The 26,971-nt window shown below is 44.5% G+C and overlaps 1 protein-coding gene across 2 annotated transcripts in view; it reads left to right on the top strand.

Annotated features, from left to right (window-relative positions):
- The first annotated feature begins 822 nt into the window (after nt 1–822).
- Nucleotides 823–26,971, top strand: part of BCR (BCR activator of RhoGEF and GTPase) — a 103,684-nt gene continuing 77,535 nt past the window's right edge. The window contains exons 1-2 of one of the 2 annotated variants that reach the window (XM_082774179.1): nt 823–959; nt 1,391–3,059. In XM_082774179.1, coding sequence (XP_082630305.1) covers nt 1,544–3,059 — 1,516 coding nt within the window. In that variant the 5' untranslated portion in view covers nt 823–959; nt 1,391–1,543. Of the gene's footprint in view, nt 1,156–1,390; nt 3,060–26,971 lie in introns of both variants that reach the window. The other variant, XM_082774178.1, reaches the window with a different exon arrangement.

Genomic DNA, 26,971 nt, shown 5'->3' on the forward strand with positions numbered 1-26,971 from the left:
GCATGAGGAAAGGTACTCCTCACTCTGGGGATTTGTCCCACCTCTGGCATGAAAGAAGCAGGCTTCTGAGGGATGTGAGGTGTACAATATCTCACTTTTCCCATCATTTGGACAGGAAAACTGCAATTTCAGGTGTATCCATTACCCCTTTTTCAGAGGTTGAATTAGTATGTGGAAGAGGTACAGGGCCTAAACACGGCTGGGTACCCCGATTTCAGGTGGAGTGAGAGCCAGCTGCCAGCCCACGTTCAGCTTGTTTGCCCCCCTTCACCCAGAGCTGGAGAGCGGGGCTCCCTGTAGGCTAACATACAGGACAAAGGCACACCTAATCTCTGGACAAAGCAGACTTTATTACCAATATCACCGCGCTTTCAGAGCACCAGCTGGGCACTGATAACGCAGCAAGGACCGAATGAACGATGAGCCTGCTAGTGCCCAGCACCTCGGCTTGAGGTGAATCATGGAATCATGCAGGTTGGAGAAGACCTCCAAGGTCCAACCATCGCCCCACTGCCTCCCACCGAACCAAGTCCAGCCTCTCCTTAAACACCCCCAAAACCCCCAGCAGGGCCTGAAGGCTGCAGCTGGGAGTTCAGGAGGGCCTGAGCAGCCCCCTCCGTGCTCCAACCTCGCCCTCCTCCCTCGTGCCCCCGCTTCGCACACCGCTGCCTTTGTCTCGGCGCCAGCCTCCGCCGGGCCGGGCCTCCAAAGGCAGCGGGGGCCCGGGCTGCCCCTTTAAGAGGCCCCAGCGCCGTTTCAGCCGGGCTCCTGCCCTGCCTCCCTCCTTCCCTGCCTCCTTCCATCCCTCCCCTTCCGCAGCGCCGCGGCTCGGGGCGCCGCCGGAGCCGGGCCGCGATGGGCAGCCGGGGGCAGCCTCCGGAGCCTCGCCGCCAGCCTCCGCCTCCACAGCCGCGCCGGGGAGGCTGCCGCGGGGCCGCGGGGAGCTCCGGCACCGCCGGGTAGCGGCCGGGCTCGCCGCCCTGCGCCCGGAGGCCAGCAACAATAGCCGGGAGGAGGAGACAGGGAAAGGGGCAGGGGGAAAGGAGGAGAGAGAAAGAGAAAGCACAACACGGGGGCTGGCCGCGGGAGGACGGAGCGGAGGGCTGCCCAGAGCGGCCGCACTGAGCAGCGCGGCCGGGACGGCAGCGGCAGGAGGTGGGTGGGAGGGTGGGGGGCGATATTTACCTTCTCTCCCCCGCCCCGAGCCTGCTCCTTTGTCCACCTCCCCTTTGAAGTGCTCGGGAATCGCCGGGGTGGGAGCGTTGTTGTTCGCTAGCAAAAGCTCGGGCATGACGGGGGGAGAGTAGTGAGGGGACGGGGGCTGGGGCCGGCGAGAGGTGGAGGAGGCGAGGAGCAGAGATTGATCCGAGGATTGCCGTTTGCCTCCCAGTTCCTCTGCATGGACTGTGAAAGAGACGCGTTGAGTTGACCCTGCCGGAGCTGTTTCTGCTTCTACATGTGAGATCCGGTTGCTTTATTCTCTCCGGCTATCTCTCTCCAGCTTCCCTCCCTTATTCTCCACTTATTTACTCCTGTATGCAAAATGGTGGACCCTGTGGGGTTTGTGGAGGCTTGGAAAGCACAATTTGCAGACTCTGAGCCTCCTAAAATGGAGCTGAAATCTGTGGGAGATATTGAACAGGAGCTGGAGATGTGCAAAGCATCTATCCGGAGACTGGAGATGGAGGTCAACAAGGAGAGGTTCCGCATGATTTACCTGCAGACTCTTCTGGCAAAGGAGAAAAAAAGCTACGATAGACAGAGATGGGGTTTTAAACGTGTTTCTCAGTTGCCTGAAGGGGGTGCAGAGCAGCAGATCCAGGACCTGCATCATCACCAGTCTGCTGACCAAGATGAATATGAAAAAAGCAAGTCACACCACGGGGAGGAAAAGTTCAAACCCAGGATACCTTCTCTGCGGAAGCTGTCTACCCAGAGTGACGGGTCGGACCTGTCGCCTTTGGACAGTCCCCATCACGGGGAGGGAGAGCAGGACAGGTGTAAGTACTATGGCGAAGAGAAACTGAAGAGAGTTGTAGAAGATACGGAGACTCGCTGTGATACAGATGGATCTCCTTCAAAACACAGATCGGCTTCCACTCGCAGGCTAGCGGGATCTGCTGAGAAGGAGGCATCTTTTGAACCTATTTCTAAGGACAGAGGGAACAGCACCAGTGTGGCAGCCCTAAGGTCTAACTTTGAGAGGATTAAAAAGGGGAATTCACATCACTCTGGAGATAACAAGGATGTTGTTGAAAAGCCCTTCTATGTGAACATGGAGTATCATCACGAGAAGGGTCTAGTGAAGGTCAACGATAAAGACGTTTCTGATAAAATAAGCTCTCTTGGTAGCCAAGCCATGCAAATGGAACGCAAAAAGTCCTTACACTCCCTTCCTTCTACCGTGGTACCCAGCTTCAACGAATTCCAGAGGCCTGCTTACAGGGGAAGGTCCTCAGAGAGCAGTTTTGGCTATGATGGAGAATACGAAGATGCTGAACTGAACCCCAGGTTTCTCAAAGATAATCTGATTAACGCCAATGGCAGCAACCGCTCACCTTGGCAGCCCATGGACTTTCAGCCCTATCAAAGTATCTATGTTGGTGGAATGATGGGGGATGCAGAAGGGAAAGGACCTATCCTGAGAAATCAGAGTACGACTGATCAGGAAAAACACCTCACTTGGCCCAGGAGATCTTATTCCCCAAGGAGTTTTGAAGATATTGGAGGAGGATATACTCCTGATTGTAGCTCTAATGAGAACCTTACCTCCAGCGAGGAAGACTTCTCTTCAGGGCAGTCCAGCCACGTGTCCCCCAGCCCCACCACTTACCGCATGTACCGGGATAAAAGTCGTTCTCCGTCCCAGAACTCTCAGCAGTCCTTTGACAGCAGCAGTCCACCGACCCCCCAGTCTCAAAAACGGCACCGGCAGCAGCAGGTCGTTGTGTCTGAGGCTACTATTGTGGGCGTACGAAAAACAGGACAGATCTGGCCAAGTGACGGAGATTTGCCTTCTGGGAGATGTCACCAGGACAGCTGCTTCCATGGGGATGCAGGTGTGTACCAGATATCTTTTTTTTTTTTTTTTTTTTTTTTTTTTTTAAATGTACAGAGCAGGAAGTGGCATCATGGAAATGAATGGGAGAGATTTTCTAGGTTGCCCTGGGTGAATCACCCAAAGGGGGCAAGTGTTTCATGTGAAAAGTCTGTTTACCTTGTAGTTGTCCTGTTCTGGGAAGGTCCTGCAGAAGTATACCTCAGACTGTATTTTAGAAATACAGATTGGATTCCCAAAAGGTTTGGTTTGGGCTTCTCTTGAGAGAATCAACCGAGTCCTACGTTAATGAGTTCTCAAAGTTTCAGTGTCAACACTGACATAAATAGGGGCCAGAACTTCTCAGGGGTTGTAAAGTGATCATTCCTTCCCTCTTATTCTTGCCTTGAGTAGTTAAACCCTCCCTCAGAGGTGATAGTATGGCAACATGCTCCAACCTGAAGGTTTTGCTGGAGTTTTACCAGAAATGATGCTCTTCCCACAGTCTGTTTTTTTTTCCTGCCAGTATTAATTGGATTGCTAGTTTCTCATTCTGTTTTGTGTTATCCTTCAATTATAGCTGATTGGAGGCGATGATTGTGCAACCCTGTTGAAGCTTTCTGCTATCACTAAGTGAGGGAATAACTTTGAATATCAGGAAGCCCCGAGGGAGAGCTCGTAATTTAATTTTAGCAGAATCAAAATTTTTGTTTGGGGAAGGATGGGCCATGTTTGAACTCAGTCTTGTGCAAGTTACTCAGGCACGCAGATGTCTGTGGAATTGCAGTGGATTTACAGCTGGTGGAAGAGGTGAACTATGTTTATTCAGGTAGACTTATTGAATATATGTGGACATCTGAATCTATTTAGCAAGGCAAGGTACATACTGTAGACGATTTCTTGTATCAACACCACCGCTAGTCTTCTGTGCAGTAAATGAAAAGTGATCAAATCCAGGAATGAAAAAGCAGTATGGGTGTTTTGATAGACTTTCATTCTAAATCTGTGAGTTATTCTGTGTTTTTTTCTTTTTTTCTTTTTTCTTTTTCTTTTTCCTTTGAATCTGTCATTTTAATAAGGGGGTTAATAGAATGTTTGCTAAAAGGATTGAATTCCTGAAGTACTAGGTGAATGAGAGGCCTATGAAAGATATTACTTTCCCAGGTTCATAGAATCATGTAATGGTTTGGGCTGGAAGGGACCTTAAAGATCACCTCATTTCACCACCCCTCTCCCCCCCGCCATGGGTAGGGACAGAATCCTCTGCACCAGGTTGTGTGAGTTTGGTGTAAAGCAACTTTGCTGAAAGGAGATTTCTGGTTTTGCTTTCCATGCTGCTTTGTTTGTTTGTTTGTTTTGCCAGCAGCGCTTCTGGGAGTAACAACAGAGAGAGAACTCCTTCCTCCCACCCCCTGCCATCCTTGCAACCTATTGTTTTGTTAGTGGGAAGCTGTACAGTAGTAATGGATGTTTGCTGTACATGGAACCTCAGCATCCTGTCCTCACAGTGACTTCTTTATCAGATGGCATATACATACCTGCTTTCTATCTGGGACTACTGCGTTCTTGTTTGAGCTTATGCATATGTTTGTATCTTGTGGGGAGCACTTGCAATGCAGGGGAGAGGCTGGATCGAGTGCTGTTTTAAACTGAGCTGCAGCCATCTGTCTCTGCTCTTGTTTACTGATGCTCTTTAGATGACTGGGAAGCCTCCTGGCAGTTGCAGTTTTTGCAGAAGAAAACAAAGGGGCAAAACCAACAAAGGTCGATGAAGCTCGAGGACAAATTCAGCTTTCAGAAAGGCAGTAGATCATGTTTTAAATAGTTCAGCTTACGCTTTGTGGAATGCAATGGTAGTAAAAGGGGCTGCTGAAAACTCAGAATTGCTAAAATTTCTGGTTGTGCTGGAAAGCCCAGTGCCTGTTCCTGAGGTTGGCCACACAATTGCAGGCAGGGACAGAATGTAACTGATGCCCCTTCTGCTTTCAGCAGCATAGGGGGTAACGTGCTTAGCAGGAGCCTTCACCAGATGGCTAATCAGTATTGTCTTGTGAGTTAGCTGGTGGCAACTTTTTACTTAACCAAGAAGGCTTGTGACTGGAGGACTGTATTTCAGATTAATTCTTACTGAGTATTGTTTTGTTTTTATTTTTTTTTCCTGATTAGGTTCGATCAAACTTCTTTCTAATTGGTAGAACCTCCTTTTTGTAAAACAAACAAAAGTCACGAGCAATCCCGGTGTGATTAGCTGCTTGGCTACCGTTCCCAACTATCATGTGCTGAGGCGGCCTGTTCCGCATCACCATATGATACGAAGGCAGTTCCCAGATATCTGCCAGCCTTTCCTGCACCTGGGGTTCAGTCGCTGCTTCTCTGTGTCCCCTGAAGTTGTGCGTGGACAGAGAGTGCAAGTTTAAATCCCAGCAGGTTCTGGACAGCCTTAATATTAATTAGTGTCAAGTGGGATTTGTTCAACAGTGTTTGGCTTCTTTGTGCCTTCAGATTTGTGTATGCTTGCTGGCCTTGCTCTTCAGGATGCTGCCATTAATAACGCTGAATGTGGTGCAGCAGGTGCAAAGCAAACTTTCTGTTTGGATCTGCCCTGCCAGTGCATCTTGAGCCTGGCTTGCAGACACGTGCTGTTTTATCTAAATACTTGCTTGAGTTCGCAGTCAAGTGATGATTTGTTGCTTTTGCATTATAAAAAGGGCTAGAAGAAAGTCACCTAACTGGAATTGAAGAAATCTAAGTCAAATGTATCTGGGTTCTTGGAGATGGGTTATCAAAAACCTTAAATGAGACCAAGGTGGTAGGCTTTCAGTTTTCTCCAAGGAGTAGAATGAGAGCTTGAGGGGTGAGCTTTGGTAATAATACTTTCTATTAAATATACTTAAAATGGAGTTTGGGCAAAGATGTTTATGTTAGAATAAATTATGTTACATTAATTTCCTACAGTGGGAATGCTTAATTCTGCATTAAACCTAAATATTTTACTGTGATTTTGGAGGAAGAGCAATATATGAATATATATGTATATCTCCTCTCTATATATCTATATTTATTTAATTCTGTCTACTGTTAAACAGTAGTTTAACCCACTGAGACCCCCTTGTGCTTTTCTGCACATAATTGAGGTGAGAGCTGCGTAGAGCCCCTAGGCAGTGAAGAGGCCTCAGTTGCTAGTAAAAGTCTGTTCACTGAGGAGCACACTCGAGTTGCTGCTTGACATTAGAGCTTGCTTCATAAAACTGGTGCGTGCTCGCAGCTCTGTGCGCGAGCGGATTTTATCTATCTGCATAACAACATGCAAATTCTTTGTGCAGTCCACATAGATAAGGAAGCAGCTTTACAAGTAAATATTGTAGGTGCCCCAGAAGTGACTTCTGTCCTCATAAGAGGACAGCATGGTGCTCTACCAAGACTGTCAGGCTGTAGAGAGCTGCTGACAGTTGTAGTGCTCAATATAGTCAGTTTGGGGACATGTGTAATTTAATTTCATTAGGAGTAATTTTTACCTTATTGTAGCCTCTAAGCGTGGGAGAGCGGAGTGTCCCTTTCTGAAGGGCATGGCGTGTTCTTGGTGCTTTTAGTGAGTTTGATGTGTACAGTGGAAAGAGCACGGAAATTTATTTATGCATGTGAACTGTAAGACTTGAAACTCCTGTTATCTTAGATGGGCAGAATGCCATTTTAAAGTGCATACTTGCTTAGAACTGTAGATTCTTCAGTTTTATGTGTCTTAAATGCCTGACTAGGTAGACATGCAACTGAATTTCCTCCTTTTGAGGTCATCCTTATTTAATGGTAAAGCTGCAAGGAAGCATACAGTATATGGTCATGAAAGGACGCGGCTCTGTATCAGTTTCTGTGAGGGTTCTGTTCCTGAGTTACTTGCATGTTCTAGGATCATGGACAAGTTTCTCAATTATGCACTTTTTCCACCCACTATTGTCTTCTGTGGATTTTACAAGACGCAATTTGAAAAGTGTTTTGCACTTTCAGCAGGGTAAAGGCAACTCGTGGGGGGCAATGCCAGTGCTGTTGCTGCTGTTTAGAATCAGTTGTATTTGAGCAAGAAGCAGACTCTAGTCCCCCGTGTAGCAATTCTTCCTTCTGAGGATCTGAAATTTAGGAACTTTCATAATGTGCAGTCACTTGTTTGGTTTAAGGGCTACTGGCTGCAGGTCCTGCTGCCAGTTTGTGACGTGCATTAGGGTCAGGAAAGAGGTTAAACTTTAAACACTTGTTTAGTTAATTTTGCTATTATTTTTTAAACAGCTTTTATTCCTTTGTTCTGATGGTCAGTGGATTTCACAGGAGCACTGAAGACAAGATGCTGTTTAAATGCTTCCACCCACCAGTGCTTTCCAGAGATTTAGTAGCTTTTGAGATTATCTAGCTGCTTGTGCTACCACTCCCCTCTTCATAGTCCGGGGGAATGAAGAGCTCTCCCTCTCTTTTTCTGCCGGATCTCTTTTTTCCTCCATCTGAGTTTAAGGGAGTCTGTGAAGCTTCTGCTGTAGTGTACTCTTCAGTCTGTTTTGGTTTGGTTTGTTCCTTCTTCCACAAACAGTTGCTGAGCCTTACCTCAGGCCCTCCATAAATAATGACATGTAGACAGATTTTATTTTTGCTTTTCTTAGGTTCACCCTAGATCATGGAACTCCTCCCATCCCAACCTTCAGGTTCTTCTGCAGTTGCAAAGCACCTGCTTTGAAATGAGAGGGCAAAGCAGCCCAGATAGTACTTGGTTGATGCTGAGAAACTCTTAAAAAGTGCTGATGTGACTTGATCTGCCTGTATGAAGCTCTTTTGCATTGTCCACACCAAAAATGGCTGAAGTTGGGGCTGTTTTTCCCATGGAGTAAGTAGACCAAGAGTTATGAATTCTGGCAAAGGTAGATCTGGGAGTAATGCATTGGGTTTATAAAGAATCTTGTCATCACTGCATAATTAGCAACAGTTTTAAAGTGGTCTATGGGGCAGTAGAGCTGAGTCCACTTTGTGCAGCTGCCATAGCTGCATGAGTGCCTCTCAGGCAGTCAGTGACCTGCAGGTGGGCTGGTTAAATCTAATACCAGTGCATGCCTCGAGTCTGGGAGTGTTACAGGAACTTAAAGCTAGGACCAAGTTGCATCAGAGCCAAATGGATACCCATATCGTGCTGTGATGACCACAGACTTGAATGCTTTTCTGTATGTCTAAACAATTGGAGCTAAGTATTTTCAGCCTGGTGATTTCACAGAAGTAGAGGCCTAAAGCATTGCAGTGAATGCCACAAAACAAGGTGATAATGCCTTTTATCTGAGCAGGAAATGTGTAGGCAAGTGGGGCCACAATATTAAATCTGTGGCTGAGTGAGCTGCTCTTCTGATCCTTATTGTTGACTCTGTTCAAAGGACTGCTGTGGCCATAAAGCAATGCTTTTGCAGTAAAACTGACAGATGTGAGTGTACTGTGCATCCGTTGTGCTTCGCTGGTGTCAGCATCAGTCCCAATGCATTCAGATGAAAAACCCAGAGATGTTTGTTTGGCACAACATTTTGGTCCTGCCCTGAGAATTGGCAGGGAGAGGTGGAAGCACCCATGGACTGCCTGCTGCAGTGCACTACCTGTGCAGGTGGAGGCTTTGTTCTGGGTGGCTGAAGGAAAAATTAGAAAAAGAAAAAAAAAAAAAGAGGGAGCACCAGTGGTCGGCAAGGGAGCAAAGAGCAGAGGATGGAGATAAGGATGGCAGAATAGATAAGGGTTTGGAACTAATGGAGGGTTTATGCTTGTGCAACAAAACTAATTGCTGTGAAGAGGAGTAGTCAAACATGGCAAGAGGGTGGGTTTGTCTTAATATTGACATGAACACTGACCATGGCTTATGAAGTGGTTTACTTGTGTGTGTGTGTAGGTGATGGACTTTTAAAGCAGTAAAAAATGTATTGGGGAATGGGCTGCTTTGGTCTCCTCTGTTTTGCCATCTTTAGCAAAGCAACAGCACAGGTGTATGGTTTTAACCTTGAAGACCCTTGCGGATTCACATAAGTGCAGATGATTCTTGCAGCTGGCATGATCTTCACGTACAGACTTCCAGAGGAGCAAACCAGAAAGGTTTTTCCTTTTGATTCTTATGATCATGTTCCCTGAAGTTGCAACAAAGAAATCTAGGAGGTTTCAGAGAGTCATTGTGGCTACTGATCTGTGGAACTAATTGCATCTTCCATAAGTGCTTCCATTCATTGTGTGATGCTTCTAGTTTGGATATTTGGATGAAGTGCTAATTATTGTATCCAGTCACTCCTGGACTTGTTGGCTTGTTGGACTCCTGGCTTTTTTTTCCCACTGCTTGCAGAAACGCAGCTGCCCCTTTGTCAGTACAAATGCAGCTAGCCTCATTGTCACTAGAAAATGTCACTGAGGTGAGAATGAAGGCAATAAAGTGCTAGGAATGGGGAGCAGACATCCCAAATGACAGACGTGGAAGGGGGAAGAAATAAGGTTTAATTCCCAAATTTGCTAAACCTTAAAGTATGGGTTAGGAAATAATTCTGTGAATACTGGGCAGCATGCTCCAACTCACGACTCTTAAAACAATGTTGTGGGGAGTGGAGGGTGGTTAATAATCCACGTCTGGCTTTGCAGGCTGTCTGAAATACGGCCCAGCACAGGAGACAAAGAAGAAGCCTGTGAGGGTTTGGGAGCCAGTAACAGCCTGGCAGTGGGTATCTACCATCCAGCTGTAGCATGCTCTGCGGTTCTCTCTCTAGTGCCTTCCCTGTTTCCCCAACCTGTTAAGGATAAACATAGTGCAGAGGCAAGTGAGACCTGTATTTCAGCTTCAAGGAATTTTGGAGGTCAGTCTATAAAGGTTAATGAGGTGAGGCTGGGCAAGCTGTTTACGGAGGATTGCTCCATTTCAATTACCGTGGGGAAGCGTATTGCTGTTCATGAAAATCAGGCTGTTGATTGGAGGCACAGCCTATCTGGAGCTTGCTTTTCCCCAGAGAAACCAAGGCTAGCAGGTTGTTTGACTGTCTCCTCTTTGATTTGTTCTGCCCAGTCAGATAAGCATGAAGGGAACAATAAGGGCCTGATTCTGCTCTGTCCCTGGTGAAATATCATTGACTTCAGTAATCTCTCGCTTGCACATGTAGGACAAGAAATGGTGTTCTGGTACAAGTTGAATTGCAAACTTTGCTGTGCAGATAGAGGGGTAGACTGCAAGTGACAACAGAAATGCTGGCAGGGATTAATTAGCTTGGGTGAACTGCATGTGAATCAAGTACTTCCAAAATAACCATTTAAGTGTCTTAAGCTACAAAGCAGGTTTTAGTCAGCTCACTGATAATGAAGTCAATTGCTTTCCCGATCATAGCTTTACATTATATGTGATGAGAAAGTAACCATAAATTGTAAGTAAATCCTCAAATGTGGGTCTGTTTCATGCTGAGGAAGAGATTTGCAAGTTCGTAACTTCTTTAAACTTGTTCTGAGCTGTACTGTATGTATTTTAAACAGTAAAACTGGCCTGCACAGGGCCAGCATGGTGCATTTCTGTCACAAAATCTGTTTGTGGTTTGCAAATCTTCTGAGTTACTGAAATAACAAAAGCATGTCTCTGTTGTCTTCTTCCCAGCTGCCAAAATGGTATCTCTCAGACCCTTTCTTAACCAGGTTATGGCTAATATAGTAATAAGATTATTGCAAATGTAATTGGAATCTCTGTTTCAGAGAAAGCTCTGCCCAAATGTGGCAGCTGGAGCTGAGTTAGTTGCTCATGGCTACATGAATGTGTGAGGAGTATGTGTGTGAGAATCCATGATTGCCCTGTAGGAAGAGTGAATTGGTAAAGTTGTCTGTTGGTTTATATTACTGAATTGTCTCTGTTGGTATTGCAGGCCCGTCGGCTAGTTGTTGTTATCTGTTCTTTTATTGTTGTTTGCAGCCATTTCACCAATCCTTGTTGCCTCTATTTTTTATTTTTATTATTTTTATTTTGTGGAGGGAGGGCTTCTTTTATAGGGGGAATAAATCCCCCACTACCTTCCTCATTCTGTATAACAACAACAACAAAACACACGCACACACAGAAACACAAACAACCCTGACCACCTCTTTTGGACCTTCTGCACAAGTCAGGTTTCCCAGTGAAGTATCCGAAGACCCTGGATTATTTGCAGATTGGCCTGTGACAACAGAATAGTAACAACTGCTGCGAATCAAACAGCTTTATCTGCAATTTAAGAAAGCAGCTTTTGCAGTAGTTACAATTCATATTTACAGACTTGGCTGCTCTTCCATGTTTGTGACCTCTCCATGATGTGTGGAGAAGTGCACTTGCAGCCTTGGCTCACTTTGTCTGTTTACTTTTCCTTAAGGACTTCAGAATAATCTGCTCTCAACACTGAAATGCAGCTACTTCTCTGATGGGATATATACCAGCTATTATGTTATCAGAAATCCCATACTGTGTTGGCTGCAAAGCTAGGTAAGGAGTGTCCATTTCCAATGCACAATACGTGTGAGGTTGCAGAAGGCTCTACTTGCTAGGATAGGTGTTTTATTTTTAAAAAATAAAAGGGAAAAAACAACCATCAGTTACCTACTTGCCCCATCTGTGTGTTCTTCTGAAAAGGGCTAGCAGCCTCCTGGCATAATCTGTTCTAAGGAAAAATACCTCATTCCCTGGAGCATCAGGCTTCAAACATGTCTGAGCTGCTAAAAAGTAAATGTGATTGGTCTGTTGTCACTAGGGAGGTGTAACGTGCAAGCAGAGAACTGTATCTGTTGCAGTCTACAATTACACAGCACTGCGTGATCTTGCCCAGGATGATAGTAATGGCCTGTCAGCCTCGCTGGGCTCAGGCCTTCCCAGAAGAGATTAGATTATGGTGCTTAGTAGGAGCCAAGACACAGAAAAGCATGTTCCTGTGACTGTTAGCATGCAGCTCTCAGTTCAGAGCGGCCTTCGTTTTTGTTTCCTGCTAGCCTAGCTCTTGTTGCTGAATTTTTATTGGTTATTTTTATAGTGGTCAGCACTGATATTATCATTGAAAGTTTCAGGAAATAATATGCTGAGAAAGTGAGTTGATCGTTGCTGGTAGACTTCTGTGTGCGCTCACCCCCACCCTCCTTGTCCTTCAGCTCTGCTGCAGGCTGTCTCCTTTCTTTCAGTCCTTCTAGGTTGAATGTTTGACTGGGCGTTCCCTTGCTCCCCCTTGGTATCTAGTACGCTTCTTGCTTGGCATTCTCCTGAAATGCTCACTGGATCTCTCAGTCTGATAGAGATGAAATCACTGTCATCACTCGTTTAAAACAAACAAACAAACAAAAGGCACCCAACCCCGGAATAGTGCCTCAATCTGGCAATGTTCTGTCATTGTCTTCAGGGAAATCTTGCTGTTTGGTTGCGTGTGCTTGTCTTTGCCAGTTAAGCTAATTACTTGCTTGAATTGGCGTGAATTGATGGTTAAAGTAGACAAAAGATTTGAGCTACAGGACTGGGGGCTTGGGAACTGGTTACTGTGTAAGCATACCAGAAACTTCACATTGATGCTGATCTTGCTCTGCTCTGGTATTACAGAAGATGATTTTCTCCAGTAGTCACCCTTGTTCTTTTTTACAGGGAGATGTGCATGGGGCAGTGATGCAGCGCAGGGGAGCGCCCTGGAACAGAGCTATAGCATCTGTAAGGCTGGGGAGGAGACAGCATCAAGGCTAGGGGGTTCCTATCCCAGGAAGATGTGTGAGACAGGAGGACCTGTTGTCACCTGCAGCTCAGAGTGAGGGGTAAATCTCCAGGCTACCTCATCTCAACAGAGTTTTAGTAGAGAGAGATGAACTAAAGGTTTTATTGTCCTCTTACTGAAATGTCTTAATATTGCAAAGGCTGTGTCATGGTGTTTCTGTAAGTACCCCCCGCTAGTAGCTTGAGAAGCTCCCTGCCAACACCTTCTATTTGACATTGGGTTCATCGTTATATTCCTGTTCGTGTTCAGTGTCTAACAGGACTGGGAAATTCTGCTCTACACTGAAAAGTTTCACCGGGGAGATGAACAGGTGAAATAACGCTGACCCCAGTGGAGAAGAAAATCCAGCACTCCCTAAAGTAAATAAAGAACTGGCTCTGCCTGCAAGCAGCACGTGCCTGTGCTGTGGAGGCCAGGCAGGAATAGGTGCAAATGCAGCTTCAGAGGAAGCCCCTTGAGCCCATCCAGGGGACTGGGGCACCAAAAGACATGTCCAGTAAAATCCACCTGAGAATATGAATTCTTGCCAACCAGTCACAGAACTAAAGTCGCTTTACATTTTCCAGAGTTTTTTTGTGCTTTGCTAAAAGGTCAGGGTTCCCATTGGGAAAAAATGTTCTGCTAATGAAAAAGTTTTAGAGTTTGGAGTAACTAGCAAGGAAGGAATGGGAAAGCTGCATGATTTATTTATTTATTTATTTATTTATTTATTTATTTATTTTTCCCCAGATTATTCTTTTTTTGTTGTTCGTTTTATTTAACATTTGGACACAGCAATGGCTACTATCAGAGAGATAACAGTATTTCATGAAGGGCTCGATCTAGGATTTGCTGATGTCAGGGGATTTCTAGTGACTGTTTTGCTGTGACACAAGCAGCATGAGCTGTATATTTCTTCCTAGCTACCTGAACCAGGGTTTCCCAAGATACCATGATTTTCAGGTGTGGTCTTGATCTTTGACTTCAAAAGAGCTGCTGGGCTTTTCACAGGCCTATGTTATAAATGTTTTAAAACTTTTATATGCATGCAGCCTCTGCTGTCCAGTTTCAGCAGCAGTACTGCAGATGTGGTTGAGAGCTGCACTGGGCAGGCAATTCAAAAACATAATTCTGATTTAAAGTTTTTCTTACCTTTTAGAGAACAGTGTCAGCTGTACATGTGCATCTGCTGTGCCTCCTGAATGGGTGCTATGGAAACCCTAATGTGGTTTAGAAAGCCTTTTTACTTTATTAATTTTTCTAGCACCACTTTGCCTCTGCTGTCTTAAGAAGCAAAAAGAGAAGAGAAAGTAATAAAATGTTGCTTACATCAAAACATCAGATATGCTTTTTTCAGTTTGTCCAGTCCTCTGAGATAGGTCTCTGTCAAAAGGCATTTTGGTTAGATAGGGTTTTTTAGTATGCATAGAGAAATAAATGTCTGTTGCATATTTAAAGTACCCGAGACAACAGAACAAGGTGCCGTCCGCTCAGCTGGATGGTTGTCTGTAACAAACTGAAGTCCTCTTACACCAGGGTGCGATGGGAGCTGTTTGAATGTGACTGACCTGTCATGTTTGTGTTCAGCAAACATGCCCTAGCCCTGACCTTGACTACCCCAAATTTATTCAGGCTTGAGCACTGACCTATACATAATTTGTTGTGGACTCCACGTCTGGTCAAACTAAAATATGTACTAATATGATCTAAGGACTGCTTTGTTTTACACTGAAAATTTAAACGTAACTAAACTTGTACTGCAGGTGCAGGGTTTTGGACCTTCCCATAGTTAGTGCCTGTCCTCCATTTCAGTAATTGTATGAAATCTCAGGATCTCCTCATAAAGCAAAGGAGACGTGATTTTGTATGTAAATGTGTTCTGCATCTACATGTACGCAGGAAAGATCTAAAAAGGAAGAATTTTTGAACCTCAGTCTTTTATTCTGTATGCAGACGTTTCAGAGTAATTTCAGTGTATGTGCAAATATGTAGTGATGCAAGAACACAAGCACCCTTATAAAGGTTCCACCTAAACTTTGCAGCAAGTAGTGTTTTGTTTTTTGTTTGTTTTTTTGTTTGTTTTATGTCAACAGCAGGTTAAGGAAACATTCCGATGCTAAAAACTGTTTTTCCCATTAATGGGCATTTGCACAGTGCAACCAACTACCAAATACTATTAAACAATCTTGTTTTTTCTTTTTTAATTTTTTTTTCTTGTCATTGGTAGGGAAGCAGTCATTTGCAAATATTTTTCAAACACTTGAAAGAAAATTTCCAAGGATGTATGCAGCTCAATTAGTCTTTGAGATGCTGAAGCTCAGGCTTCTAGCTGGATTTGGGTGAGCCCTAATGTCCTGGAATCCAACTTGGACCACACGTCTTTTAACTGGGAAATGCATTAATGTCCTTTGTATGTACCTGTTTAGAAATTCGTTTGTATTCATATATAACTTTTAAAGGAAAATACTGTAAAAAGAAAACACACTGAACACACTTCTGCTGGAGATTTGTCCTTCCACTGATTTCTACAATTCATACACTTTCGTCCAGTGCTTTTTTTTCCTCATTTCTTTCTTCTTAATTGTGTGCTCCTATTAACTCATACAGGTTTTCCCAACTAAATAATTAAGTTCAAAATCTGGGCTACATTTGCCTACCTATGGCTGTTTGGGTCTGCTTATGTTTTGATCTTTTTTTCCTACTCTCTCTCTCTCTTTTTTTTTTAAAGATTTGAAGCAAGGGCTGCTTTGTCTGACAACGTATATTTGTATACATCTTCCATTATTTTCATATTGTGCCCCTTGAGGCTGTCTTTATTTAAATCATCTTTGGTGATAATGCTTCATGCTGTGGCGTGCTGCCCTGTCAGTTGTGCCAACAACTGTTCATTTGTAGGTTCGTGCTGAGAACTGGATCAGGGAATTTGTCTGCTTTTTGTCTTCCTTTTTCCCAAACCAAACAAAAATCGCTCCCCCTCCCCAAACCATACCACAAAAACTCTCTAGGCATGGATTCGTCCATCCCCCCCAGATATTTGCGTTGCAGCAGCCACCAATTGGTTGGTGATGGAGGGGAGAGAGTGCAAGGCTGTGATAGACAATGTATGCTTAAACCCCTGTCTGTTGGGACTCTGGGCTGGTAATTCAAATAACAATGGAAACATTACTGCTGAGAAGTCATGTTTAACTTCAGCAATTTCACTTCTGATTAGCCAGCTGCTTTGGGATTTTAGGAAGAGATTTGGAGTATCCTTTGAGCAGAGTACCTCTTTCCCTAGCCAGATGCTTTGTTTCTGCAGCTGAGGGGAGGAAGGCTGCCTAAGGGTTTGCTGCTGTTTGAAATACATTTCTTCGACAAGATGGACACTAAGTAGAGTACTAGAACTGAAAATGACAGGAAAGACATTTACAGTCACAGTTGTTTGCAAAACAGATCTGATGACATTGTAGTCCATGTGACTGACTTCCCCTTCAGTTGCCTTTGTAAGTACTACATATTTTTAATTATTACTTCACCAGATACACTGCTGTAGCGAGGTGGGGGTTGGCCTGTTCTCCCACGTGCCTGGTGACAGGACGAGGGGGAATGGGTTTAAGTTGAGCCAGGGGAGTTTTAGGCTAGATGTTAGGAAGAACTTCTTCACTGAAAGGGTTGTGAGGCATTGGAACAGGCTGCCCAGGGAAGTGGTGGAGTCACCATCCTTGGAAGTCTTCAAAAGACGTTTAGATGTAGAGCTTAGGGATATGGTTTAGTGGAGGGCTGTTAGCGTTAGGTTGGAGGTTGGACTCGATGACCTTGAGGTCTCTTCCAACCTAGAAAAATTCTGTGATTCTGTGATTGACTGGTTATGGCCAGAAGAAAATAGAAAAGAAAATACAATAGTTCCTTTTCACTAGAACTAAAACCACTGGCTTCTGCTAGCAGATTGTTCAGGTGATAACTCATTGGGAAGGAGGACTGTGTGCCTGAGACTAGCACAGCTTTTAGAGGGGACTGGATCACCTGGGTAACGTGTATGTGGTTTCACAGGGTGTATGCGTGGTCATGGGCTCAGATTTCATACTATTTTTACGATGTAATTACTGTAACAAGACATATACAATAGTCTCTTACAACTACGTATTATGTAAATATTTTCCTTTGATGAGTATTTGAATATTTTGGGGAAGGGGAGTTTTAGAGGTTATTGCCAGCCTTCTTGCACTGATCTGTTCTGAAATACAAAATTTCAATCTCCTGGCCTAACAAGGCAAATGAGACTTGTATCAAATAGCATGATTCACTTAAAAAGCTCAGTCTACAGTCTAGAACAAGGAGGGAGCTGGGATCCTCTGGAAAAATACAGGTAGCTTAAAGCAATGAAACATCATTACGTTTCCTCAGTTTCATTGAGGATGTTTACTTGATTCACAGTTGCGTGTTTACCTGTGAGATCTGGTTACCAGGTTCTTCACAGGTTTGTGAGCTCTTCTGCTTTAGCTTGCTGAAATCCTGCCTCTGGAGCAGCCAGGTGCTGGGATTCTGGCTTGCAGCTTGCTTTTTCTTCTCTCTTTCTGTTCCTGCTTGGCCCACAAACGTGGAAAAGAATGCCCCACCCTGCTGACTCACTGTGCCCAGAGCACTCCTTATATTCCTGAAATAGGATTAATATCTGAGCCAGTTTGAACAACTCAGCGTAGATGGATCTGGTTCCCTTCTGCCAAACCCCTTTTTAAACAGCTGGTTTCTTCTCCTAGACCCATGAATCCTGTCTCTGTGCTCTGTCAGGCCTCTGCCCCAAGGTGATTTCCTTATCTCATAATCATTTAAAGGGCTTTTGCAACAAATACAACTGTTGTAGAAATCAACTAGTATGTAGAATAATCCTTTTAACAGGTTTATTCAGATACTTCTGCTGGTATTTAAGTGGATTTAACTGCATACTTTAGTATGTCCTTGAAGATGGTTCCAAATGAAACCTGCTGCTGTCAAACTCTGTCATATCTCTGTATGCATACCAAGTGTGCCTGGGAGATGTCAGGCAGTGCCGTAGGCAGAGGGGATGGCTTGCTATTTATAGGGGAATCCTAGGAGTAGCCAGCCACTTCTGCTGTTTACCATCGTGCTGTCTATAACTTGGTGGCTCAGATAAAACTCAGTAAGTCTAGTTGCTCTGCAATGACTTGCAAGAAGTTATTTCCCTGTTGCACGCGCAAACTCGGGTTTGTTCTCTTCTCCACCTTACCAGCATGCAGTTGTCTCGTGGCTCACCCCAGGGACAGATATGCTTCAGGATGTATCCCTTCACCTTGTTTTGCCTTTGGATCAAAGCATTGTGTGAAGGGAAATGTCAGTTACCAATTCTTGGTTTTACAAATATACAAAGTGACACGCTTTTTCCCTTTGACTGAAGTATACAGGAGTCTACTCCTTCCCATCAGCATACTGTGCGGCCCTGTTTTAATGTCTCAGGTTTTCAGTTCTTGCAAACAAGTGCATCCCACAAAGGGCCATATTTGGCAGTGAAATAGTCAGCAAAATGCCTGGAAAAGAACATTACAACCTTGAGCACAACCCTTTGGAATGTAGCAGGTTCCTGATAAGGCAAAAATTGGGTGGGTGAACGTTTTTTAGAGAAGGAGGCCTGTAGAAATGAACACTGTTTAAGACATTAGAAGCACCACTTTTACTTTTTAATCTTTTATTTTAAATATACTGAAATTAAGCTTTAATTATATTGAAGTCTGTATGAAACTTGTGAGTAGGTTCTTTTTTTTTTTTTTTTTTTTTTTTTTTTTCCCAGCTTTTGAAAGACTAACTTGTCATTTTAACATTACTAAGTACTGTTTTGGAGGCTGGCTTAAAAATGCATTTAAGCATCCTGTATCTTCCTAGAGAACGAGGAGGAGAAAAAACTCAGTCCAAGATTATCTGTAACAAAGAAGAAGGATATGTGCTATTAATTTTGTATTTTAATTTCCAGATCTTTAATAGTGCTCTCATAATGATAGGAACTCATCTGCTCGTTGGATCTGCAGGTGTTTCAGGAACATGGAGAAGTTAAACTGCTAATAGCTCCGTTCACCCCGGTAAACTGAGGCACTGATAGTTCCAATTAAAGTGTCCGAGATCATCTAAGGTGATAAGGCTGGGATGTGGACCCTGAGCTTTTGTTCTCAAATGTAGAACCTGATCTCTGAGTCTACACTTACATACATCTCATTGGTGAACTGAGGTGGCAACATAGATGCAAAATAAGGTTTATCCTGGCTCATCTCTGTCTGCGGTGGTTAGATAAGTATGGTTGAACCTTTGTAGTTTTCACCAGCCCTGGTAGAACCCTGCAGTGGATAGGGCCTGAAGGGAAAAGCTAGTTAAATCCATATAACCGTCTTGTCTTTCCATTACTGATGCGTTTTACTGGCTTGTTCTGCAGTTGCTTAAATGATAAAGAACCATATTGATGACCACAGCTGCTTTTATATAACCCGACAAACAGCTATTTTTTAATTACTAATGAATGTAAATGGACTGAAGCTATAAAGTAGTTTGTGTTCATTATTAGACTCCTTCCTCCAAAGCTCCTGCATGTTTGTCTTTCTCTCCAAACATTTTGATGACACCTAGCACAGTAGAATCCAGGGTTTTGGCTTTTATTCATTTATTACAATGCAAGCATCACTTTTTGCTTAAGTGAATGATACTTTGCAATACTGAAATTAAACTTGTGGCAAGAGAATATTTCAAGGAAGTGTAGTTTATTCCCCCCGAAGTTTGTATAAGAAATCAACACAGCCTCTAGCGGGCAGCAATAAAGGAGACAGGAATTAAACAAATTCTCATTTTCCTGTGGTACAGGATTGACTTCCAGACTAACTGGCTTTTCTTATTTACATTTGTCCAAAGGCAGATCTGCACATTGGTATTTTTGGGGGGGTGTGTTTTTGGTGGTGGTGGTTTTTTTATGCTTCTTGGAAAGGTGCATTTACAGCAAAGGTCATTTGTGTTTCAGATTGACTTACTAACTTGTAAGTTCCTGCCATAACAGTACTCCCCCCTAAATTTTAAAGCCTCCCAGGTAGGTCTTAACATTCTCTTGTAAGATCAGTGGGAGAAGCTGGTATACTTACTCAGCAAAGGAATGCAACTGCATTGTGACTGATACACCAATGAAGCCTAAATATATTCAGTATCTTCCTTGCAGCAGCTTTGCCTAGGTTTTCACTGTCTAGTGGTCTGTTTGTACTCTTTGTACATGTTTCTTCCTCAAAGCTGCTTTCTTCAGGCCGTCTGCTTGTTCTGTCTCTTAAGGAAAACTTCAACATCCTAAGTTCCTAATGCTCTGAATCGTCAGCTCCCTAAGCCTGTCTTTGCAGTGAGTCTGTTGACAGTAGTATCAAGAAATAAGGTGGTACTGTTCAAAGGGAAAAGAAAGACACGGGGTTCAGGGATTGTACCATGGGAGTGGAATGGTACCTACACAGCTCTCACCTCTTCTCAGTTAACTTTGCAGTGGCGAGCCCTCCTGTGTGTGCACCACCTGGTACTCATAGTAAGGGGCAGCAGGGTGCCCAGACTTACAGGGGTGACAGTCTTCCAGAACGGTGCAGTTTGTTGGAGAGCACCCGACACCTCTTCTGAGCTGGTGTTAGGATTCTATGGCTTGCTAATGCAATGAGAGGGAAAACTTGATTTTTGCACTGGGAAATCATTTTTATTTTCAGTGTTATTCTTCTTGCCCAGATGTACAACCTGACTTGTCAGGTGCTGACTCTAATCCATGTCCTGATCTTCTGCTGTGTTTTCAGCAGATTTTTCCTTGACTGCTGAATTGTGCATTTTTGCAAGCCCATAAGGTTAAGTTTACTTCTGCCCTGTAGTTGAGAACAGAAATGTATTTTCCTTAGAACTGGCTGCAGTCATCTCAGACTCTGATTTTCCTCCCTTCTCAGTACTTTTTCCTGTTCCAGTCTCTACTGGTCTCCCGTCTGTACATGCTACCTACATCCATGGGTCAGTTTCACATGGGATCAGTGTCCTCTTCGGTGGTGACTCCTCTATCCTTAGCCTAATTAGATCCCCTAATTGCTAGCTGATGACTGGGTAAGAATTCTTTCTGTGTATGATTTGCTGCTACACAAATGCATACTCACTCATTAGACTATCTCAGCCATATAATTGAGCTATACCCTCAGCTATTTTCAAAAACTAAATGCACTTTATTTCTGACTCTGTGTCCCTATCTAAACGTTTTGCTTTTTGGTCTTTCCTTTCCATCCATCCCCAGGCCATCATCTGCTGCTGATGCAATGCGTTATTACCTTTGGGGCAGCCCTGCAGTGCGGCTGGAAGGGAGGAGGGGGGAAGATTGCATCTGTAGCAGCAGCCTTGGGGAAGCCGTGCAGCGTAGGAATAAAAGCAGTGAACTGGTGGAGGGAGCTAATGGACTCAGGGGGCGTGCTTCTAGCTCCACTTTTTGCTAAAATGATTATAGTTTGTCTTACATAGATAGCAACCGAGTTTGAGTCTCAGAAGAATATATGAAGAGAGAGTAAATAGCTGAAAAGGTGTTAAACAGTAAAAACACCCTTTATCTGCTCTAAGGCAGTTCAGCTGCCCTTAACCTTTGGTGCCGCATGTGTTTATTGTCCCCAGGGATTACTTCTACAGCTGCAGAATTGCTGCAAGTGTACTGTGAAATAGTGGAGCTGCAGCAGCTACACCACAGCTACATTGCTGAGTAAGAATTGCTTTCATCAAGACAGCTTGTGAGACTGCTGCTAAGGAAGGTACAAGTCAAGACTGAAGGAAAGGGCAGACGTTCTGTGGATTGTGTCCTTCTGAATTGTTACCAGCATTTATCTTTTTATTTTTGACTGCTTTTTTTTGGGGGGAAAAAGGGGGTGTAGGGGTTAGGGAGGAGGGGGTGTCTTCAGCAGCATAACAAGAAAGGGTATCAAGGTTTATTGCTCTGCTTTCATCTCAGCAACTGCTGTGGTACCATTTCCAGCTGGAAGGTATAGGCAGGGGCTTTCAGCAACAAGCTGTGCTTGATCCAAAACGGACTGGCCAGAGGGAGGGAAAATAGCTGTCGCAGACCGGGATGAATAGGCTGCCTGTCTGATCCATCCTGAAAGCTCTGACCTGCAAAAGCTGTCAGAATCGGGGTATGTGCTGGAGGGTAAGCCATATTCACATCACATCTTGGAGGGTGTGTGAGAGAGGGCGAGGTTGAGGGGGAGAAGGGGTGACATTTAATCCTGCTCGCTGAACCGTAAAGGTTTGCTTTGTGTTGGTCTGCTCTCCTGCGCTTCCCTCCTACTTTCATGGCTGTGATGAATGACAAATGGAGGCAGAGCAGTGAAAACAGGAAACATAATCCCTCAAAAATAACCGGTGGGAAAGGGAGGGAAGAAACTGTAAATAAAGGAATCCCCGCTTTCATGGGGCTGCCCCACCAAGAGCTAGTGGTTTGGCGAGGAGGAGGAGCTGCTACTCTTTGAGCTTACCAAGGGGTTGTTGAGCTCCCGGTAGGCAGAGAAAGGCCTAGTGGTTGGAGAGCTGTGGTCTGAAAGGTGTTTTTTTACATAAACAAACAACAAAACACTTGTCTACAGGTGTTGTTTTAGACCGGATGTCATTTATATTTGCTTATTGTTTCACTTATATTCACTTATTGTTTATAGGCTGCAGAGGCCCTAGTTTTCTCTGGCTGGGAGAACTGAGCATTGCTTCTGTGTTGTCTTTCAGTCATTTGAGAGCACGCCAGCAGAATTACTGTTTGCAGGGGAGGGGCAGCAAGTTATGATGGACACTGGAGTATTTCAGGAGGCATCACATTGCTGGTTGGCAAGGGTAAAGGCTAAAGGGCTCAAGAAAACTGGATAATGGATGCCAGGAGACATCCTGCCAGTTCAGGTGGTTTATATTGCAATTAGTTTCTTACCATAATTTTCAGCGGATATTGGATGGAATGTCTGCAGCGGGAGACTCTTAAGCATAACGAAAATGAAGAGCCTGAAAGCAGCTGTGTAACATCTAACAGGAGAAAACAAGTTACAAGGATCAGTACTTCTGAGCCTTTTATTCCAAACTGGAACCTGTAGTAATAGAAGTGACCCCCACCTGTGTGCATTGACCATTGCACAAAGCCTGGTGATGGCAGGTGCATGGGACGCAGTGGCAGGGCCTTGGAAGCCGGGGAGCTGGCTTGATAAAGGGATACTAGCAGGGCACGTGAGGAACTGAATGACTTGCCTGCTTACTTCTTGTTTTCTTAAGGCTTAGTTCGGTAGAGTATGGTTCTGTAGCAGTGTTTATTTACCTATAATGAGGTCAGTGATGGTGAGATTTACCTGTGTATATTTTTAGGGAGTTTCTGTCAGTTTCAGCCACAGTCTGTTTGTAAGGTTGCGTGGTTCTTGCATTCTGGCCTCTATGCAGCTCTGCTTCCATTCTCGACTTCTTCAGAGTGCTGCTGCTTATGTATTTGCCCCATTTAACCCCTGTTAATCCAAGAGTTTAGTGCCCAAACTTCTGCTGCCTGGCCTGACTCTTTAGCTTGCAAGGGTACACGCAGAACACAGCTGGTAAACCAGCTGACAGCATTAAAAAACAGAAGGTGCTGTCAAAGCTGATCTGCTGTTAATTAACTGAGCTGTGCTATAGAGTATAACTCTGTACTCAGTTTGTAAATTGCAGGATGGGCCAGTGCCTGAGCGGAGTGTGGTATGTATACATTTGAGTTTCACTGCTTACTCTAAAGAGGGACAGTGTTTGTTTAGCTAGAGGAACACACAGAACTAGGGGAAGGTGCAGAAAAATTTCAAAAGGGAGCACGCTTCCTTTACAGAAATTGGTAAATGTCACGGAAGCATGTTGTATTGATTCTTGTATTGCCCCTCCCATGGTTACCAGGCTACCTTTGCTTGCTATTTCATTTTTAGGACTGAGCTTGGGGGACTTGGCTCTGGGAAAACTGTAGCTTTCCCTGCTGCATAGATGATTTGCGGCTGCTGCTGCACTGGACGCTTGCTGAATTCAGTTCCAGCTCCAGTCAGCTGAGAGTCTTCACCTGCTCAGCTGCTGCTCCTTTTCTGCGGCTTTTTAACTTGCCACTTGTTCTGATCCACCTGTTGCCTGTGGTATGGGGGCCTGTTGCACACCCCACCATGGTATCTGCTTGCTGGCTGCCCGGCTGTGGGGCAGGACTGAGATCCTGTGGCAACGTGCCAGTGCTCGCAGGACACGCCAGGGCTTCTTTGGCTTGTTCCAGTCACTCGTCACCTGCGTCTTGCCAAAGGCTGGCCGGTGGAAGCTGTGGGTTGCTGTGGCTAAGATGCTTTCTCAAAGGGCCTTTCTCCTCCTTATCCCAGAAGGGCTGCAGACAGACAAGGTTGTATTGAGCTTCACTTCTTTTGTAAACTCCCCAACCATAGGTGAACTTAGAATTTCCCCAACATTTAAAAACAAAATCGTGTTTGGAATAAGTAACTGCAAATGGAAAGGAAGGAGAGCGTGTCAGTACATGGGCATCAGTGCAGTTGTTTTGTTCCCTGCCCTGATTTGAGACCTTTTCTCCACGCTTGCTGATTCTCTCCCCTGGGTGTGTTGGGGAGAACACCCTCCTCCCTGCCCCCACACCTCTCCCCTGCAGCTGCCGCTGAGAGATGCACAAAAGATGTCTGTCTGCTTGCTTCCTGGGCACAGCTGACAGCTCAGCCGGAGTGGAGAAACTTATGCTGCTGCTACAGGTGCTGGGAGGGGAGGGGGAATGCTCTGGTGCTGCTTTCTTGGGGGCTGGGTGGAGTTTCTGGATTTTTATCTGCGACAGAGAGGAGCAGCAGGAGGGGTTCCTTTCCCCCCCCCCCCCCCATACACTAAAATGCCTTTGGATCCTCATAGGTTTTCTGCCTAACATAGCAGGATGGGATTTGCTCTGCCAGTTATGTCTATAACAAGTGTTACTTAATTTTCAAGGGTAGGATTTGGGGGTCTGGTCAGCTTTTCAGAAGTCCTGTGCGTTGTCTCAGTGGTACTCTGTCACTCGTAAGTTTTTGTCACTTTTGAAGGGATTAGAGTGAAGTTAGTTCTGAGTATCTCATGAGAAACCTGCCCTCAAAAAACATAGCTTTCAAAGTTACATGTACACGTTCTGGAGAACAGCAACGCTGTGAATTGTTCCACGCAAGGAAGTTGATTTGCTCGTAGACAGAAAATGCCTTGGAGGCTGCAAGTTCAGCTCTGTTTAACAGCCCCTTGGATCAGTTTAGAATCTATTGTAAATTAAAGTGTATGGGCAAGCTTTGTTCTTCCGTATTTGCTTAGATAGGAAAGGCTGAAGGTTGGGGAGAAAAAATAGAGAGAAAGAGTACAGAAGACAGAATGGTATTTTTGGTTTCGATAAGGATGCAAAGGAGCTCTTTCTGCAAAGGCTGGTGGGAAGGAGCAATCCTTTTGGAAAACAGAAAGACTTTGTGTCTACAGTTGTGTTCAGGCACTGCAGTGTGTGCTGTCTCAGGTTACAAAGGGGTGAGCTAAGGATAGTGTAAAGTCTGCTTGTGTTTTAAGGAGAAAAATGTTACCTTATTACTCGAATATAGTTTGGATTTATAAAGCTGGAGAAAATTACTACTTGGACAGACTTTCAATGAAAGCTCTGAAGATGAAACTAAAATGCATTTTCTTTTACTGCATTTATATTTGTGCTGAGAAGCTTCATGTGTGACCTGCCAAGAAATTACAAGTTAACAGGGACAGAATGATGGCTTATTTTCCTCTGGTGCACAATTGGTTCTATAACTTTTGCACATCTGAAATCAGCACCTCATAGGATGACACTCAGTACCTCGTAGCATATTTTACTGCTTTGATTTTAGTTTTGTTTCCATCTCACTGGCAAAACAGACGGTGGTTCTTGCATTGGCTTGTTTCTTCCCTTCAGTCTGATGGGGGCCACACCCAGAATTCAAGCCCTAGCACACTTTACATTCCTAATCCTGTAACTGCTGAAATACAGACCAGAAAGTGCCAATAAATTTGTTTTGGGGGCATGGTTTTCCTGCGTGAGTTGAAGTACCTGGAAGTGTACTTGAAAATCCAAGTCTGTCACGTACACTTATGATTTAGAAAAGCCTTGGAGTATCAGCTCTGAAAAGCTGTTCATGTCTCACGTGTTGACTTGCACATGTGAACATAAGGCAAAAAGAAATGAACTTTTTGTTCAAAAGAAGTTGTCTGCAGAGTATGACACCATTTAAGTTTGATTCCAGAGCGTTTTAAAGCTGAACTGTTGCAACTGAATCAGGAAGTTCCTGAATGATGATGGCTGATTAGGGATACCCTTGTCAAGGGAGAGCATGTCCTCTCAGCAGCAAAGCTGGGTTTATAAATGGAAGTTAATGGAATAGCTTGATGGGAACAGGACACGGTGACCTCTCCTGTCTCTTGGTGTTCAGTCTATTCCCTGGGAACGTAGTTCTGCCGTGGTCAGAACTAAGGCTGTAGAAATACCTGCAGGATTTCCTAAGTTAATTCCACATGTCGGAGAAGCAGCATATAAAAGATGGGGTGTTACCACCTCCTTTTCTGTTACATGTAACCTGTAAATATGTAGGGAGCTGTCATCAGGCAGGATTCCTCATTTGATCTGGCATCCATTCTTTTTGGTCTGTGCTGCCTTTGGGGCAGTTGTTTTCAGAACCACCTCTGCGCCTCCCTCCCAGTCCATAAATGTCTACCTGAACAGCCTCGTGGCTTGGCCATTGCCCCTACAGCTTGGTGCCCTTACTGTCACTGTGAGGGGATGCAGAGGGAAGAAGGGTTTTATCCCTGCAGTAATCCTCAGGCAGCTGTTTCTTCTGGTGATCTGAAACTATTTCATCCTCTCCAGGAGGCTGATATCCTCAGGAGCTGTTGAAAGCTGTGTTATTGCTGCTGTCGTTGCAGATGAACGCATGTACAAGCTGGTGGCCAACACCATTTTTGTGCATGCACAATGTCCTTGTCTGTATTCTCTTGGGTAGTTATTGCAGTCTGGTCTTACTTGCTCTACTGTGGCAGTGCTGAGAGGCTCATTCTCAAGGAAATCTGCTTTTATAGTGGTCTGAATGCAAGACAGACACGCTCCTTCACAGATGCTATCAAAGATGTGGTTCTGATGTTGCAGTTTGCAATGCACATATTATCACACACTGTAAGACACTTTAAATATTTTGCAACTTTTTTTTATATCAGTGTG

This window comes from Aythya marila (assembly GCF_965140915.1).
Source record: "Aythya marila genome assembly, chromosome: 17".
NCBI classification, from domain to species: Eukaryota; Metazoa; Chordata; class Aves; order Anseriformes; family Anatidae; genus Aythya; species Aythya marila.